The sequence below is a fragment of the Lepidochelys olivacea genome (genome assembly GCF_965140295.1).
Source record: "Lepidochelys olivacea isolate rLepOli2 genome assembly, chromosome: 7".
NCBI classification, from domain to species: Eukaryota; Metazoa; Chordata; order Testudines; family Cheloniidae; genus Lepidochelys; species Lepidochelys olivacea.
Window position 1 is genome coordinate 97,018,240 of NC_140417.1, and position 18,906 is coordinate 97,037,145.

At 39.7% G+C, this 18,906-nt stretch overlaps 1 protein-coding gene across 1 annotated transcript in view; it reads right to left on the minus strand.

The window, feature by feature from the left end:
* Positions 1-544: 544 nt before the first annotated feature.
* LOC311524122 (gamma-aminobutyric acid receptor subunit pi-like) overlaps positions 545-18,906 on the minus strand; it is a 69,775-nt gene continuing 51,413 nt past the window's right edge. Inside the window, exons 8-10 of the mRNA XM_084634913.1 lie at positions 7,518-7,670; positions 6,293-6,486; positions 545-1,917 (exon numbers count right to left, since the gene is read on the minus strand). Of these exons, the coding sequence (XP_084491039.1) occupies positions 1,606-1,917; positions 6,293-6,486; positions 7,518-7,670 (659 nt within the window). The 3' untranslated portion in view covers positions 545-1,605. The remainder of the gene's footprint in view (positions 1,918-6,292; positions 6,487-7,517; positions 7,671-18,906) is intronic.

The following is an 18,906-nucleotide window of genomic DNA, read 5'->3' on the forward strand; positions in this document are numbered from 1 at the left end:
GATAAGTTGGAAGTTGACATACAAACTGTGAGAGGCTAATTAGTTAAGATGAGCTATTATCAGCAGGAGAAAAAAACTTTTGTAGTGATAATCAAGATGGCCCATTTAGACAGTTGACAAGAAGGTGTAAATGGCAGTATAAATGGCCATGTTCTATTAGAGACTGGCCCACACCTAAACACCACATCTAAACATCTCTTCACTTGAGAAGAGTACAGATCTGGATCCAAGCTCTTTGGCTTTGGGAGTTCTATGTGTTTTTAGGGGCCAGTGTCGCTAATTATTTGCGATGCTCCAAAGTCTTACATGTGGTTTTGGATTGTGTTAATAGTTCAATCTCTCAAACCACTTATTTGCTATTAAGCAAAAAAATTTTACCCTCCAGTGATAAAAGTGTTATATAATATTCTTGGAGATGTATGCATTATTGACAAAGCCACAGGGAACATAATGATGGAACCATAACAGAAAAATAACTTTACGGATTTTATTTTTAAATATATTCGATACAGTGCAGAAATTAGTGTTATATAACTCTCTCATTTTACAAAATTTAACATGTAAAGTTTAAAAACAGAACTGTTTGGCTTTTGATAAATAGTACACAGAGGGATAGGCATGCTAAAAATAGGTCAATTTTGGACTATAGTAACTTACAGTAACAGATCTTATACTACAGTAATTTAACAGATGAACAGTAATTTAACCTGAAACTCAACAGAAGTACTATCTGATAAAATGGCAAGCTTTTACCATAATTAGGGCCCTACCAAATGCATGGTCAATTTCATTTTGGTCATGCATTTTGGTCAATTTCACAGTCATTGGATTTTAAAAATAGTTAATTTCAGGGTTTCAGATGTTTATATCTGAAATTTCACAGTGTTGTAACCTTGGGGGGGGGGGGGTCCTGACCCAAAAGGCTGTCATGGGGCAGTCCCAAGGCTATTGTAGGGTGGTCGTGGGATTGCCACCCGTACTGCTTACCCACCAGAGCTGGGTAGCCAGAGAGCTGCAGCTGCTGGCCAGGTGCCCAGCTCTAAAGCCAATGCCGCCACCAACAGCAGCACAGAAGTGAGGGTTGCAGGATATGGAGGGTGGGTTACCATACGTCCGTGTTTTCCTAGCAGCTTCTCTGCCCAGGGTTCGGGCTGACAGCTGGGGCCCCAGCCTCTCCACCCGGGTCGGGGACAGAGAGTCACCCTCCCTTTTGCACTGCCTTCAGAGCTAGGCTCACAGCCAGCAGCTGTTGAGCATCCCAGAGATGGGTCTGACCTGCATCCAGGAGCAGCCCCTGCAGGGGAAGAAGAAGTCAAGTCCCGCCCCAGCCTAGGCCAGGACTAGCAGCTGGAGCCCGGCGCATGGTAGGAGCCCCCAAGCTGGGGTGCCTCCACCTCTGCTCCTCTCCTACGATAGCCAGATTTCATGGAGAAGATCAGATTTCATGGTCTGTGATGCATTTTTCACAGCCATGAATTTGGTAGGGCCCTAACCATAATGCACGGTAGAATAAAAATGTTACTCTGACAAAACCAATGCAACTTTCCCAACTTTACTCATTATGTCTCACCTAAGTTTACACGACAGTTTTATAGTTTAAAATACTTAGAAATACAAATAATACACCCAATAAAATACATTTATTATGATAAATGATAATGGGAAAGAGAGTCTGGCATAGTTGTCTATGTGGTATGGGTTTTTAACATAGAAGCAGTCAGAGATACAGAAGAGTCTTTTCATCACTGTCATTGGTGAATTACACCCACTGTGTTTACTTTTCTCCTCTTTTCTGTTACTGCTGGTATTGATGTTTTTCTTTGAATCAACTTTGTTAATCTTGTCAGATACATTACAACTGTTTGCAATTGTTGCCAGTACACCATTAATCTCTTCTTCGATCTCTTCATCCTCATCCTGACAGGAAACAAAACAGCAGGAGAGAGGCACTTAAGCATATGTTTCATTGCATATATTTACATTTGCACTAAACTGAATGATTAGGTTTCCCTATGACTCCCTTTTTGTAGTGCACACCTGATTTTAGTGGGTATAAACATACATGGCAGTAACTACTGTCAGTTTTCAAAGTCGCCAAATATAGGACAACACAATGACTTACATGGCAGCTTTTGGCAAAAGTTCAAATCTGACTGTAAAGGAAAACTAGATTTGTACAGAAATGTTCCATCAAACGTTGAAGTGAGCATGAAATCTGTTGAATGTATCAAAGGGGATAAACATTTTTTTTGTTGGAAAGATCAAGTTAATTGTGCAGCTAGGAACTGTTTAGGAGTACATCATTATTTTAGCAGAAGATCAGTGGAGCTGCAGCTATCCCTAGGTCTAGCTAGCTAGTTCAAGCACCTCAGAATTTGAGAGTATCTTACTTTTTGCACAGTAGGCAGACTATTCTTCAGCCTCTTAGGCTCATGAAGAAGGTTGATCTATCCTGACAAGGATGAGGAAGAGGAACGAACCCCACCACTAAATTAATACTTCAATATTTCATAATCCCCTATTTCAGTTCCTGGTCCAGCAAAGCACTTGAAACACATGCTTAAAGTTCAGGATGTTAAAGTTAAGCACATGCTTAAGAGCTTTGCTGAAACAGAGCTTTGTTGAGCCCTACACAAATATTTCAAGAGTTTTTCCTTTGTTTTGATTGGAAAGAGCATTGAGCCAGAAAGTTCATGGCTGAAGTCCTGACCCTTTGAAATATGGAAGTTCTGCTGTTGACTTCAGTGGGGTCAGAATTCTACCTCAGATTTAGAAGTAAAATGCAGTGAGTCAGTGAAACAAAATAGAAGGAATTGGAAAAATTATCATCACCATCATTTTTGTTTTTCAATTTGCTTGAAAAATCTAGTCTCTTCCATCTGACAGAGAGAAACCATGCACAACCCGGTGGGTCTTCCCAGAAAATGCACCTGATGGGAAATATTCCTTTCGTCTGCAGTATAGCTTCTTGCAGCAATGTCAGTAATTTGAAATCAAAAACTGAGATTAAAAATATGTTTATAAACTACAGATAAGATTAAGCCATAAAATTCCAGTCTGGATTTTAAGCACTGCCTGAGGAAATGCTAGCAATTGAGTTTTACTTTGAACCTATCTCTACTACACATTTCAATTTCTGAGCTAGTTGACTTTAAAAACTGTACTCAGCACAACATCGTTCTCATGATGCCAGAGAAAATCCTTCCCAGCAGTGTCTCTGACACTTTAAACAAAGCATCAATGCTGAGTCATAATGATTGTAACTGGCACTTCAAAAGTTAATAAAATCAAGAAACCTGCCAGAAGATATCTGACTGTTCCCAGGTTCTCATTTATTAGAAAGAGAAAAGGAGCAGAACAACATCTGTGTTTTAAAAATGGTGGGAGTTAGTGCATTGTTCAGTTTAAAATTTGATTTCTCACCCAAGTAAAGTCAAATAAAATTTGTACAGAATTACAGTTTTATTGCACAGCAGGAAAGGACACTGCCTATGTGCCATTTTTCTTTTCACACAGCTGCACGGAAATGATTCACAGGTGGCTTATACTTTATTAGGCTATTCTTAACTTATTTTCCCTAGGAAGCCCTTAAAACTTGAGTGGAAAATGCTGTCTATGGCGTGGTGCACGTCTCACTCCTGTTGCTGCGTTACAAGCCACTCTTTTTTCACAGAACATAAAAAGATGCATTTACAGCACAAGTTTGATTATCATATTGCACCTGTGAAAAGAAGAAAGAGAATCTACAACAGAACTACAAATAGCTATCTGCCTTACAAATCAGGGATGTTGGGGGACTTCAGAAAAAGAGGGGCTTTGGGGAACTCTGTGAGAAGAATAATTATGCTGCTTTACATTATGAAAACCTTGCATTTCAAGAGAGAATTCAATTGCAGCTGTATTTTTTAAAGGTGATGCCATTTACTCTTCTCTCACTCTCAGCTCTTAATGAGAGAATAGCAGATGGCACGATAAAGGGATTTGTTTGAATACAAAAATCAGCAGCATCCATGAAAAGGTACTGTATGAGAGCTGAAAAGTACTGTATATGTTATCTGCTTTTGCTGTCTATATTAACTGAAGTGTTTGACATCCAACAGCTGACAGGAGGAAAGGTGTCACTTCTGCTGAAAATTATAGATTTTTCAAGATTAAGTGTTTCATCCAAGAGTGTCCTGGTATCTCGTGCACCTGGAGATTCCTTTGCCAAGCCAATTTAAAATGTTTGTAAAGGCAACATGATGCTGTGCATTGTAGCTGCAGCAGGTGTGACCAGTAGGTATAAGAATGAGTGTTTCCACTACTACCCCATTTTCAATTTGTGGCACTTTCCCCTTTCAGGATGAAAATTTCCAGGCTTCTTCTCTAGCCAAAGGTGAATTTAAAAAAATACGGCTAGATGAGGATTCCTTTCTTTTATGCAGGGGAAAGAGCCAAAGGGTTTCTTTAGTCATAAAGGTGGGTTCTGTTCTTCGTACAGAAGAAAGTAAGATGTAAGGCCTTTGAAAGGTAACCTGTTGGTTTATTCAGACTCTTATGCAGTGGGCTAATTGAACTGAAATGAATGGGACATCGTGCTTGAATTCCCATGCAGCAGGTGACTCATCAGTTTTTGTCATCGACTTTGATGTTGTCTGTGCTGATCATGGCTCACGTGGAACTTGCTACTGCAGGTGTCTGTATATGGCTAGCTATTTCATATTTCATATTATAAACCGTAAATCCCCAGCACATCAAAAGAACTAAAATGTGCCAATTTAACCAATGCTGGATCTTGAACAAACTCATTTAAATACTAAAACAGAGTGCAACACAGATCATTCTTACTCATTGTTTAAGGCTACCATTACAAAATGGTTTCTACTTTGTCTTCTGAATTTTGATTCTGCAATTTTGTATGCACAATTTCTCTACTCAAAATCAGATTTGTGCACAAAGCCCTATTTCCCTGAAATTTCCTTGCTCACAATTTCTAAGTCTGGTCCTTCAGTCATTTCTGTGTCCAAGGAGCACTATCTCTGCTCCATGCTCACGACTGCTTCTCTCACTTTCAGATGGCTTTCTCTTGGCTTTATGCCTCTCTCTCACCCACACCCAGCTTGCCAAACAAATCCTTAGCTGCTGCATTTGCAACCATTCCCAGAGAATACCCTCAGACTACATGTCTTAGCCTTGCTCAGGCCTTATCTATATTACAAAATTAAGTCAACCTAAGTTAGGTTGACATATTGCCACCACAGTAATTACTGTGATTTTTCATGTCCATACTAGCTTTTTCTCTTGGTGGTGCATGTCCTCACCAGGAGCACTTCCACCGATGTAACCAACAGTGTGGGGCATTGAATTGTGAATGTAGTGATTGCAACTGCTGCTAAGAATGGGGTTATATGGGAAACAGACACTTTGAACTAGAGACCATAGAAAGGTCAGGATATCATGTAGCATGTGCCCCGGACAGGTTCAAGGGATGGAGTAGATATCATGCTTAATACCTGGGCAAGCAAGGTGGAAGACAAGAAGTTACAAAAATAATTTCCTAAGCTATAAGAGGAAATGCTAGTAAGTGATTGTGACCCAAATATGCTGCTCTTGGTTGCATCTAAACAGTACTGAGAGTTTTATGGTCATGGCAAGAGTCAGATTATGAGTGGCCTTTGTAGAGACAGCTCAGAGGATTGCCCAACTCTTGTGTAGTTATGTAAGGGCCTCCTGTAGTAGCTGTCCCTGCATTTAAAACAGGTTAAGGCGGAGTCAGAGCTATGGTCCTGCCCCACCCAGTCCATGCCACTCTGCAGAGCAAGGAGTATTCATTCGGGGAAGTAATTTTCTCCATCTTAATGGATATGGCAGATTGCTTACCCCCTTCTGTGCATGGAACAGCCCCAAACTCTGCCTTTCCTCCTCCGGGGGTAGACAATTCCATGCCTTCTCCCACATACAGCTGCAATATAAATGCCACAATAATAGTGCCAAAGACTTCAGTGATTCATGAACTATTCTTTGTTACTGTCATTGGGTTGTGTGGATATAACTGAGAGACATAAAGTGTCCCCTAGTAAAGAGGGCCTAAGCTGCAAAATTCAGAGCTGGCTTTCTAATACCCCAAAGTTCAAGGGGTATTAGAAATCTTAGTTTTTGTTAGACCCATAATGCCTTTTAGTGTCCTTGTTGTAAGAAATATTTCCATTAAATGTATATACAATTCCCATTAGTGCTAATGCAGGTAATGTACTCTCCTGACAAGGAGTTCCTGAGGTATTTGTTCTACTCAAATATTTAAAAATTTAAATACCTTTGTGAGTACCCTCAAATTGGAACGATGAAGAGTACAGAAATGAGCCACAGCATACTCCAACAAAGCCCCAAAGATGAAACTAAAACAAATACCAAGGTATACATCAATTGCCTTTATGAAGCAATTAGCATTAGGAAGTGAAGTCCTGGCTCCCATCATGAGAGTTGTCATGGTAAGCACTGTTGTGACACCTGCGGAACACAAGGAATGAGGTAAAAGTGGTGTTAGTTATGGCATTCTATGCAGCATTTGGAATAGCTGCAAACTAGTGTTTTCTGAGCTTTATGATCACTGTGAACTGTTCAGTGTGTGCAATCGCATTTCCCCATTTACTGCTGGATGTTCTAGAAATAAGACTTTTAAATATATTTAAGATTTTGAATTCCCGTGTTTAAAAGAAATAGAAAAACAAGGTTAATAATCCAGAGAGTCTGTAATCTAAAATGAGAGGAACTGAAATGACTCATGCTGTGTACACTTGTGATATTACGGTATTATGCAAATGGTCTGGATATTCCCTGACTACAAAGATGGTTCACAATGATTTTTTATAACCACAGTGTAATTATCTTGTATTTCTGCTGTGTAGCATTTGCATGAAAGTAGGTACAGTAACCATTTCTATGAAGTTACACACATAGTGCTAACACCACTCCATTCAACTGTGTTCACTCTGTATGGACACCTTTCCTTCTTACAAATCCAGAAGCATGAGGCTATACATCTTATAATTGTTTCTCCTCTGCTCTGAACATTTCAGTCTTGTGGCAGCTGATTCTTTTCTTCCCAACTCCACATCTCTCTCTCTCTCTCTCTCATTTAAAATGTGTTATTTTACTCTCGTACAGTACTTTCTCTTCCGTTATTCGTGGGTTAATTACTATGTATTGTTCATCCTCACAAACACCTCATAATTCTTTCTTGTGTGCAACACGTTGTACTTGAATGTTTTGAAGTGAGTTCAGGAATGACTGAATGTTCTTTGTGCTTGTCTGCCATCTAGACTCCCTATGGCTTCCCAGGACATTTTCCTTGTTAAATAATGCACAGAAATAAAAATCTGAGGGGAATCTACATGATGTATTGCATGTATGGCAAACCAAAGAAGTAATTGCCTAAAATACAGAAGTCTTTGCACTTTCTGGAAATGAATGCTATGTACCATGCAACAAAGAACACCTTTTAATGTTTCAACCTCCATTTTGTTTTTTTACTTACTCACCTATGCAGATTCTGGCTGGAACTGATGATTGGCTTATCCAGAATGATACCCAGGAGAGTACAACTAGCAAGATGGATGGTACATATGTCTCTAGTATGAAATACAAGATGTTCCTCTTGAGTTCAAAATGGAATACTAACTTTGGATAGCATCCTGTGAAAAGAGCAGCAAACAATCTTTTGAAACAAACAAACAATTAGTTGGTATAAGGTAATGTTAGATGGTGCCACTTACCACAATTTCTTGCAAATGTCAATTTTTAACATTAAAAATGTTTTTTCTACATTTGTCTTGCACACTTCCCAACAAATCTGTTAACTTTCCATTTCTGATACTTTGGCAGTAAAAGCTCTAATTAGGTCCAAACTGGTAAACCAATATTGTAATTCTTGTCAATTTTGTTTTGCTAAAATTCCAGTGTAGAGAGGAGAGCCTTTCTTAAAGTAAACCTATATTCAGTATATGTCAGAGTCATCCATTCTATACATTAACCTGAGCAATTAGGTTTTGTGCTGGGTATTAAATTGGGGGTAAGTGGAGTAGGAGGATGGAACAAAACTCCTAATCTATGGGAAAATCAATTAACTAAATCAATCTACTTCATCACAAGGCAACCTTAAGAATTTGACTTTTGGAAACATATTTAAATGTAGCTATTTGCAGCATATTAGCAATTGGCACCAGCAAATATTATTTAAACTGACATGTTAATTATATTTTTATAACATAGAATTAGGTGTAGTGGCTGCATCCATTCGGGTTCATTTGTTCATGGCTCTTTTATTTATTATTCCCCTATATGTGGGTTACAGGTACTTTCACAAATCTTGTTGGGCTACAGTTTGTATTTCTTTTCAAAAACCATAACTACAGTTTCTTTGTATTTTCATGGTCCACTCTTTTTAAAAATATATATATATTGCATTACAATGTTTGTATTGTTTGTGGTACAACTGTTCCTCTTATGTTTACTGCCTTCAATAGTAAGACATTCAGGGTCAGATCCTCAGCCACTCTAAGTGATTGTAGATCTGATGAATTCAGTGAAGTTATGCTGATTATCCAACAGGTTCTTGGAATGTATTGGAAACTTTTTTTTATTTCAGAAGATGGAGAAAGCCACTAGGGGAAAGGCTGTTCTAGATGTGATTTTGACAAATTTGGAAGAACTGATTGAGAATTTGAAAGTGAAATGCATCTTGGGTGAAAAGTGATTCTAAGGAGTGTTAGGAGTATTGATTCTATGGAATAGTAAGAGGGAAAATAGCACAAAAAAGACAATGGATTTCAAGAAGGCAGACTTTAGCAAACTCAGGGAGTTGGTAGGTAAGATGCCATGGGAAGCAAGTCTAAGGGAAAAATCAGTTCATGAGAGTGGGTAGTTTTTCAAAGAGACATTATTAAGGGCACAAGAGCAAACTATCCCACTGTGTAGGAAAGATATGAAGTATGGCAAGAGACCACCCTGGTGTAACCAGGAGACCTTCAATTATCTGAATTCAAAAAAGAGTTCTACAAAAAATGGAAATGAGGTCCAATTGCAAACTAAGAATATAAATAAATAACACAAATATGTAGTGACAAAATTAGAAAGGCCAAGGCAAAAAAGGAGATTAAACTAGCTAGAGACATAAAGGTAATATTTATATTCTACAAATGCGTTAGAAATAAGAAGACGACCAAGGACAGGGTAGGCCTGTAACTCAATAAGCAGGGTGCGTGGGGAGGGGGGGGGAAATAACAGAAAATGTGGAAATGGCAGAAGTGCTAAATGAGTTTTTTGTTTCAGTTTTCAACAAAAAGTTTAGTAGCAATTGGACGGCTAACTTAATGAATGGCAGTGAAAATGAGGTAGGATCAGAGGCTAAAATAGGGAAAGATCATGTTAAAAATAACTTAAACAGGTTAGATGTTTTCAAGTCACCACGGCCTGATGAAATACATAATAGAATACTCAAGGAGCTGACTGAGAAGCTATCTGAGTCATTAGCGATTATCTTTGAAAAGTCATGGATGTCGGGTAAGATTCCAGGGGACTGCAAAAGGGTAAATATAGTGCCCATCTATAAAAAGGGAAATAAGGACAACCCAGGGAATTACAGACCAGTCAGCTGAACTTCAGTACCCAAAAAGATAATGGAACAAATAATTAAGCAATCCATTTCCAGACAACTAGAAGATAATAAGGTGATAAATAACAGCATGTATTTGTCAAGAACAAATCATGTCAAACCAACCTAATAACTTTTTTTGACAGAGTAACAAGTCTTGTGGATGGGGACAGGGAGCAGATGTGATATATCTTGACTTTAGTAAGGCTTTTGATACTGTCTCACATGACCTTCTCATAAACAAACTAGGGAAATACAACCGAGATGGAACGACTATAAGGTGGGTGCATTACTAGTTGGAAAACCATTCCCAGGGAGTAGTTATCAGTGGTTCATGGTCAAGCTGGAAGGGCATATATCAAGTGGGGTCCCACAGGGATTAGTTCAGGGTCCAGTTCTGGTCAATGCCTTCATCAATGATTTAGACAATGGCATATAAAGTACACTTATAAACCCCCCAAGATGGGAGGAGTTGCAAGTGCTTTGGAGGATAGGATTAAAATTCAGAATGATCAGGACAAACTGGAGAAATGGTCTGAAGTAAATATGATGAAATGCAAACTATTCCACTTAGGAAGGAACAATCAGTTGCACACATACAAAACGGGAAATGAATGCCTAGGAAGGAGTACTGTGGAAAGGGATCTGGGGGTCACAGTGGATAACAAGCTAAATATGAGTCAACAGTGTAACACTGTTGCAAAAAAAGCAACATCATTCTGGGATGTATTAGCAGAAGTGTTGTAAGCAAGACACAGGAAATAATTCTTTCGCTCTACTCTGCGCTGATTAAGTCTCAACTGGAGGCCTAATTATGACCCATGAAGGAACACTGAAAAAATTGGATTTGTCTAATCTGGAAAAGACTGGTGGCGGGGGGGGGGTAGGGACACATGATAACAGTTTTGAAGTATATAAAAGGTTGTTACAAGGTGGGAGCAAAATTGTTCCCTTTAACCTCTGAGGATAGGACAAGACGTAATGGCCTAAAATTGCCGCAAGGGCATTAGGAAAAACTTCCTAACTGTTAGGGTGGTTAAGCACTTGAATAAATTGCCTAGGGAAGCTGTGGAATCTCCATCATTGGAAATTTTTAAGAGCAGGTTAGACAAACACCTATCAGGGATGGTCTAGATAATACTTAGTCCTGCATTGAGTGCAGGGAACTGCACAAGAAGATCTCTTGCAGTCCCTTCCAATCTTATGTTTCTATGATTTGCACAAAGATCTGAACCTTGGAGCCAAATGCAGACTTGGCATAAGTAGTGGAATTACACACCCTTATGCTAAGTCTGAATTTCGTCCTTCATAGTCCCAGAGTCCTAAGTGAGCTTTTGTACATCTGTGCAATTAAAGTTCAGGATGTGAATTTGCCTTTACCTTATGTTCCCTCTAGGCTATAATGCATGAAAATAAAGAAACAATCTGATTTTTTATTAACATAACTTGATCCACAATTAATGTTCAGTACAGACTTTATTTTGAACGTTACAAAATGATGATAACCTTTAACTTTTAAAAATTCCAATTTTTCCAACCTCTGTAATTACTACTTCTACCAGAATATCAATGAAAGGGCGAAATTCAGGTATTCACTGTGGTCAGTTGGCTTGAGCTATTTTGTTTGACTAAGTGAAGTTACGTGTTTGTTTCTAATATTGTGTGCCATGAGTCATGAGTGTGCTTTATAAATATGGATGCACTTTAGCTGTAAGCCACAACAGCAATATCTGCATTAATAGGCTATTTGTGCATCCCTCAGGTGCACTGTGAAGTATGAGGTTCAGAGTACTTTTTAACAGCGTGAAGTGCAACCACAGCCTACAAATGCACACGCTGGTCTGTCTTATTGCTACCAGACTAGAATATGGCTGCTTACATTTAAACATTTACAGTATTTTTAAAACATACAAAAAACTGGTCTAAAGAAGTTATTAAGGTTACAAAGGGCTTGGCTACATTAGAAAGTTGTACTGCTTTAACTATGCCAGTATAGTTGAGAGTTCAACATCCTTAATGGGGTCAGTTATATAGTACAATAGGAGATTTATACAGAATCATAGACTATCAGGGTTGGAAGGGACCTCAGGAGGTCATCTAGTCCAATCCCCTGCTGAAAGCAGGACCAGATCCCTAAATAGCCCCCTCAAAGGCTGTTGAACTCACAGCCCTGGGTTTAGCAGGCCAATGCTCAAACCACTGAGCTATCACTTCTCCTCCTCCACCCCCCCAGTAGTAGCTATTCTTACAGGGAAAAGAAAACTATACTGACATAAATCTCCTTTATACCGATATAACTGCATTTATACTAGAGGTTTTGCCGATATAACTATATATCTTTAAAAAATCACTTCCTTAAGCAAAAGAGTTATTCCAGTAAAATTTTCAAGTGTAGATCAGGCCAAAGTCAAGCATTCAAAAGTTTAAAAATGTCAAATTTACGGTTTCCTTTGCTAATTCTTCCCCTCTCTTCATCCATGTTGTGCATTTAATGAGGCAAAGGTGCTGGGGAAAAACACTGTGCAATCATGTAATGACAGACTGTAACATAAAGTATTACAGTTGTGCAAGCAACTGTAAATCTGGCATTTTCTAACTTGATTTTGCAACCTATATAACATTCTCTAAGCAATGTTTTCCATGTAATTTCCTAGGTTTTTTAAAAGGAAAAAGCTAAACACAAATTCTGTTATGTACATCTGTAACAATCCTCCCACCCATTCATCAGAAGAGTTTGACCCCTGAAACTTCAACACTGCAGCACAGCTTGAACGACCGAACTAATGGTATTAGCTGACAGCAGGGGAATGCTGCTGTCCTCAAGTGTAGGTGATGGGCCACTGGCACTACATGCTGAGACTGAATGGTCTCGCCTCCAGGACACCAGGAGCTCATGCTCTATTTTGTGACCCTAGAGTTTTTTAACAGTTTATAACTCAGAATAGTCCACACAGCAAGCCTCAGTACCCAGGTCAACAGACTTAGGCTTCTGCTGCGACCCTAAAAATAGCTGGGTAGACAACTGTGGCTCAGGCTGGAGATCAGGCTCGGAAGACCCACCCCATCCCTGGGCTTCAGAACCCAAGCTCCAGCCTGAGCTGCATGTCTACACAGCTATTTTTAGTGCTGCAGAACAAGCCTGAGTCTGTCACCCTGGCTCTGAGACTCACTGCCACTCACTGGGTAGACCTACCCTCAGTTAATCTGCATGGAATTGCAAGGCACAAAGAAAAAGCACTCTTCTAGTCTGAGGGCTTTCTCCCTGCCAAATTTCAAAGACCTGCTGCATACAAGGAAACAATGGAGGTGACACAGCTTTTCAAAAAAGGTCAGAAGAATCTTCTATAATGGAAAGTATTAGGCAATCTAATAAAACTGCTCTCCTGTGTATAACTGAAAGAAGGATGAGATATGAGATATAGTGGAGGTGTTGTCTTCATAGTAGAGATAACTTGAGCTATTTGCGTGTTGTCCCTAACTTGAGTTCTGTCATAGAATAGAATAGAATAGAATATCAGGGTTGGAAGGGACCTCAGGAGGTCATCTAGTCCAACCCCCTGTTCAAAAGCAGGACCAATCCCCAATTAAATCATCCCAGCCAGGGCTTTGTCAAGCCTGACCTTAAAAACTTCTAAGGAAGGAGATTCCACCACCTCCCTAGGCAACGCATTCCAGTGTTTCACCACCCTCCTAGTGAAAAAGTTTTTCCTAATATCCAACCTAAACCTCCCCCACTGCAACTTGAGACCATTACTCTTTGTCCTGTCCTCTTCTACCACTGAGAATAGTCTAGAACCATCCTCTCTGGAACCACCTCTCAGGTAGTTGAAAGCAGCTATCAAATCCCCCATCATTCTTCTCTTCTGCAGACTAAACAATCCCAGTTCCCTCAGCCTCTCCTCATAAGTCATGTGTTCCAGACCCCTAATCATTTTTGTTGCCCTTCGCTGGACTCTTTCCAATTTATCCACATCCTTCTTGTAGTATGGGGCCCAAAACTGGACACAGTACTCCAGATGAGGCCTCACCAATGTCGAATAGGTACTGTCCATACCCAAAAACCTGTAACTTGAGAGTTGTGGTACTATAAACTTGAATTGTCTGGCCTGAGAGGGGGCAGAAGGTAAAGCTTGAGGTAGCACAATTTGTCAGCTGATAGCAATCAGTCTGTGCAAATCAAGTGTTATTTTGCAGTGACTCTCACTCAAGCCAGGCTAACTCAAGAGGACTAATTCAAGTATGAATCACTCAAGCTAACTCTGTAGTGAAAACATAGCCTTAGACTTCCTTACACTTAGTTAGATACCCTTGCATATACTTACATTCAGAATATTGTTACATGAAAATAAACAGGTGTAACATACACAGTGAGGAGCAGAAGGTGTAAGTAAAAATGGCTCTCACTCAACATAGCATATGCCTTTTCTGGCTCAGTGGCATATCAGCTATATCAATATAGACTCCCCTATGCAATGGTAAAGCAGGTGTAAAGTCTAAGGAAGTCTGAGTGTAAGGAGATCTGGCTTACCCCATTTTATAACTTGTCTCTGAATTTGGCTGTTGGAGTCCAAAGCCATACGCTAGTCTCCAACGTTGATTCTGATTCTTCAAACAGATATCACTATCATAACCATGGTTTTATCAATATGGAATGTCACTGTACCACATAAGAAATATACCCAACATTAAATAAACAGATTTCCTTCTCAAGCTATAACATTTATCTTTGGCAGTTGATAATCATCCTGTATATCCAATTGTATAATAAAGTTCTGGTCTATAACTGACTGAAATCCTTACTGTGCGTACTTCTGGCTGATGAGAACATGCCACATAGAACAACTTCTCCCACATCTCTGCCCCCAACAATCAATGGCAGTGGGAGGGGCTTGTAGGGGGAACCATGCTACAGGGATGCTGCTTTTAGCTTTCTGTGTTCCCTTTCTCATTTCTGCTCAGTGCAAGTGGAGGGGAGAATCTGGCCCATGGCTATTTCCTGTATTCTTCCTGGTGAAATTTACTCTAGATAAAGTGCTACACAGAGCTCTTTATATAAGATGCACTTTTGTTATCCCATGCAATTCCACAAAGCATTCAGGCACAAAGAACACAATCTCCTCTCCCCCATTAAATATCTATACTAACCCCTTGGGTGGCAGTTGAGATGTATGGTGTACATCCTGTACAAAGGCATTAATACAGCTTTAGCCATGCATCCCTTGCTTCTCCTCTTGTGCCTTACAAGGTGTTGCTTTTTGCATAAATAAGGGCACAATGAGAAGAGTTAAATAAAATTTGACAGGGTGCCTCAAACATAGCTGATTACAGAAAATTGCAGTATGTGACCAAAATGGGCTATTACTGTTTAGGATGAAGATCACCCTTCTTGAATAAATGAAACTGGGGAAGGAGTAGGTTCTCCATTCCTCTTCCTGGCAACTGGGTTGTGGGACTGCAGTGCAGCTCCTCTATGGCTGTTGTTCCAGCTATTGTCCAGAATAGCAATAACTACTGCTCTGTACTTCCTATGCAGAGTTTCTGGTCCTTTCAATGTGCATTATGCATGGATCTGCTCTCAAACCTCTCATTGAACAGTGTATGTGTGTTTGCTGTACTTTCCCCCTGCAGGGCATGTAATAAGTCAAGAGACTTCCCTCCACCTATGCCATTCACTGCCACTCTGACCATGGTTCCAAAAGTTTTGCACTGCCTCTCTGCCCCAAGTAGAATCAATGATGATTTTCATTCCAAACCAAAGAACATAACTGTACAGAAATACAGCTCCTGTTTATGTAGACATTGTTACTTTGGAATTCTGTTTTAAGAGGAATACCGAATACACTGTGGCCTACATTTTCAAACACATCCACTCACTTTGGATGTCTGCCCAGCCTGAGACATGCAGGGCCTGCTTTTCAGAGGTGTTCAGCATCTATATTTCCTATTGAAGCCCATTGGAATTGTAGGTTGTCAGCCCATCGGTAAAGTTAGGCCCTTCGTGTCTCAGGCCAAGCACTCAATGTTGAAGCCACCCTAAGGTGATGGACAATGGAAAGTAGAGGCCTTTGACTTTTCCCCCCACATCATTACACATGTAGTTTGGCTATGCTGAGGTATGGTTGTAACATGCTTTCACATTTAGTTTAACTGTGTTGTTGTTGAGATCTGCATGGACCTTTTACAAAGTTCTTTCTCTAGTAGCCAGTCTACTGGATCATAAGAATGGTATGTATGGTATGGAAACACTAAGGTCCAGGTTAAAAAGAGCCTGGCTCTTCTCACATTGACTTCCTCCTCCTGGGCAACCCCAGGCACCTATACTGCCAGCTGAAAGACATCATCCTCTTCACAGCAGTGGGGTGGGCCTCTATATCCAATAGAGCAACAAGAGCATCCACTCTTTCAGTGGCAAGTCAAAGAGAGACAGCCACAGAGCAATGGGAAAGAGCACACATCTAGCTCACTCAGTGGAGAGACATAATAACTGTTGCTTCCCCTGTGGCCACTAATACCTCAGCTTTGCCTTCTACCCTGTTCATATGTGGGGCATTGGATGTTAGGATTGAAGGACCAAGTACAGAGTCCTGGGCTGATTCTGTAGGTGCAACTGGCTGAAGTCCGTAACTGATGTAGATCTGTGTGGATATTTTATTAAACACGTGCTTGTGCATCCTAACCCTCAACATCCCCTCTCCCCACCCAAGCCAGCTAATGATAGCTGAACATGGTACTTGTGTGAAAATTCAGATGTACCAATCTTAACATTTTAAAGCAGAATTGGATTTCTTCACCAGTTTCAACTATCTCTACTATAGTTTTAAACAATTTTACATCTGGTTTAGTCTACTTTTCTCTGCATAACAGAATTTCATTCCTTGTGTTTTCTAGATGAGGAGGAACACCTGGTATATGGGTACAGTAGGTATAAAACTAGCATTCTCTTCTATGCCCTTGTTTGTTGTTCTGTGAATGTAAGAGATGTCTCTAGTCAATTAAAAGAATGTACTATCTAAATTAGAATAATAAAACCAAATTATGTTAAAAAGGCTAGAAATAAAAATCCACCCTTTGGGCCTGATCTGGCAAACATTTACACCCATGCTTAACTTTACTCACATGATGATGGTCACAGAACTCAATGAGCCTATTCACATCCTTCAAGGTAAGCATGTGCATGTTTGCAGATTTTAAGAAGTATTGACCAAAAATCTAGCAAGTGACTGTAGCTCAGAATATTCCTATTTCCAAAATTAAACTTTTCTCCACTCCAACAAAACCAAAAAGGAAACTCCAATGCTATTAACGTCCTCTTTGACTTGTTTATGTAATTTGCTTTTGTTGCTTGATACACAAATTGTTTTCCGACACTTCATATTTTGCCATCCTTTTTCTTTCTCTTGGGGAAAGCTTTTCTTGTGACAGACTTATAGGTTTATCTCCTCCTTAACTGCACGGTTCTAATCTTGGTTTTGCCAATGACTGTCTCACCTTATCATTGGATGATTTAGTTGGGACTTGGTCCTGCTTTGAGCAGGGGGTTGTACTAGATGACCTCCTGAGGTCCCTTCCAACTGTGATATTCTATGATTTGTAAGAAGGATTGTACACAGCTTTTTGCCTAGTCTCATAGGAGCCTTTAAGGCACAATTAATATTTGTAAGATACTTTCAAATATATGTTTGTAAATAGCTACGTAAGTATTAATTTTGGTTTCTGTGTGCTCTTTTTATTAATACTGTGTATATGCATCTACAATATTTTTTTGCCTCTAATTTTTTAAATAAAGGATAGAGTATATATTGCAACGCTTCCATGAAACATTGTAGGGAAACTGAACAGCCTCTGTATATAACACCATATTCATAACCCCCGCCCCCTCCTCAGACGTTCTTGTTAAACCCTGGATTTGTGCTGGAAATGGCCCACCTTGATTATCATACACATTGTAAGGAGAGTGGTCACTTTAGATAAGCTATTACCAGCAGGAGAGTGGGTTTGTGGGGGGGGAGGGAGGAGGGGGTAAGAAAACCTGGATTTGTGTTGGAAATGGCCCAACTCGATTATCATACACATTGTAAGGAGAGTGGTCACTTTAGATAAGCTATTACCAGCAGGAGAGTGGGGTGGGGGGAGGTATTTTTTCATGCTTTGTGTGTATAAAAAGATCTTCTACACTTTCCACAGTATGCATCCGATGAAGTGAGCTGTAGCTCACGAAAGCTCATGCTCAAATAAATTGGTTAGTCTCTAAGGTGCCACAAGTCCTCCTTTTCTTTTTACCATATCCATAAAGGTTTAAAAGCGAATTAAGAGGGTTATGGTATTATTTCATAAGCTTTGCTGTTAGAAATGTACTGCATAGCACTTCATATTGCTCTGTTCTTAAACAGAAAAATCCCAAGTACAATTAGGGATGGGAAATTCTAATAAATTTAAGATATATTTGTTAAAGTATAGAAACACATTTGAAAAGTCGAAGTCTGTTCTCTACAGCTAGCACTGGAACCCGGGGGAGAGGGTCCACAAGAGATACTAAGGGAAAAGAACACGTCTGTCCATTTGACTGTGCCTCTAGCTGCATTTCACTTAAGTGGGAAACTGCCCTTATTCCATTTGAGGAAAAACAATGCAATCCATTTTGCTCTTCTGTTACAGTTTGGACCCTCCCTACATGTGATATGGGAAGGTGGTAAGAATTAAACAGATTTTTTTTTGAATGGTGAGCAGGTCCTGCTTCTTTTCTGGGCTGAACAGCACTAAAGGGTTATTCTCCTTTGACTGAGCCTGCTGCAGTTTATCTAGGGGCTGTGGAAGGGAGGAAGGGAAACAGATGCCAGTTATATAAGTAGCAAGACTCTTTGTGATAATGAAGCCTGCTATTCTGTGTTTCATCTGTATTTTTATATCCATTTAGAGGATTTTGATGCTTTAACCTGAGTTAATATTTCAGGTTAGATCATAGTGTTTCCTTCTATGCTGTGTTATTCAAGAATAAAATCCCAACAATGCAGTAGAGGAAAGAAGTTGCAATCTGTGTGAAACTGAGGGTCAGGAAAGCATGCTCCAGAGACCCGAATTACAATGTAAATGGGTGCATTAGGAGTCCTTACATAAAGAAAATCCTTATGGTTGGCATGGTAGGTTGTGCATAAGACAAATAGTATTTAATATGTACCATAAAACAGGAACAAAGAAGAGTCAGTGAATAACTCAAGGAGGATAAAGCATGTCTGATAGCTCTTCTTCCCTTTGAAAGATCCTTTAGCATCTCCAGAACA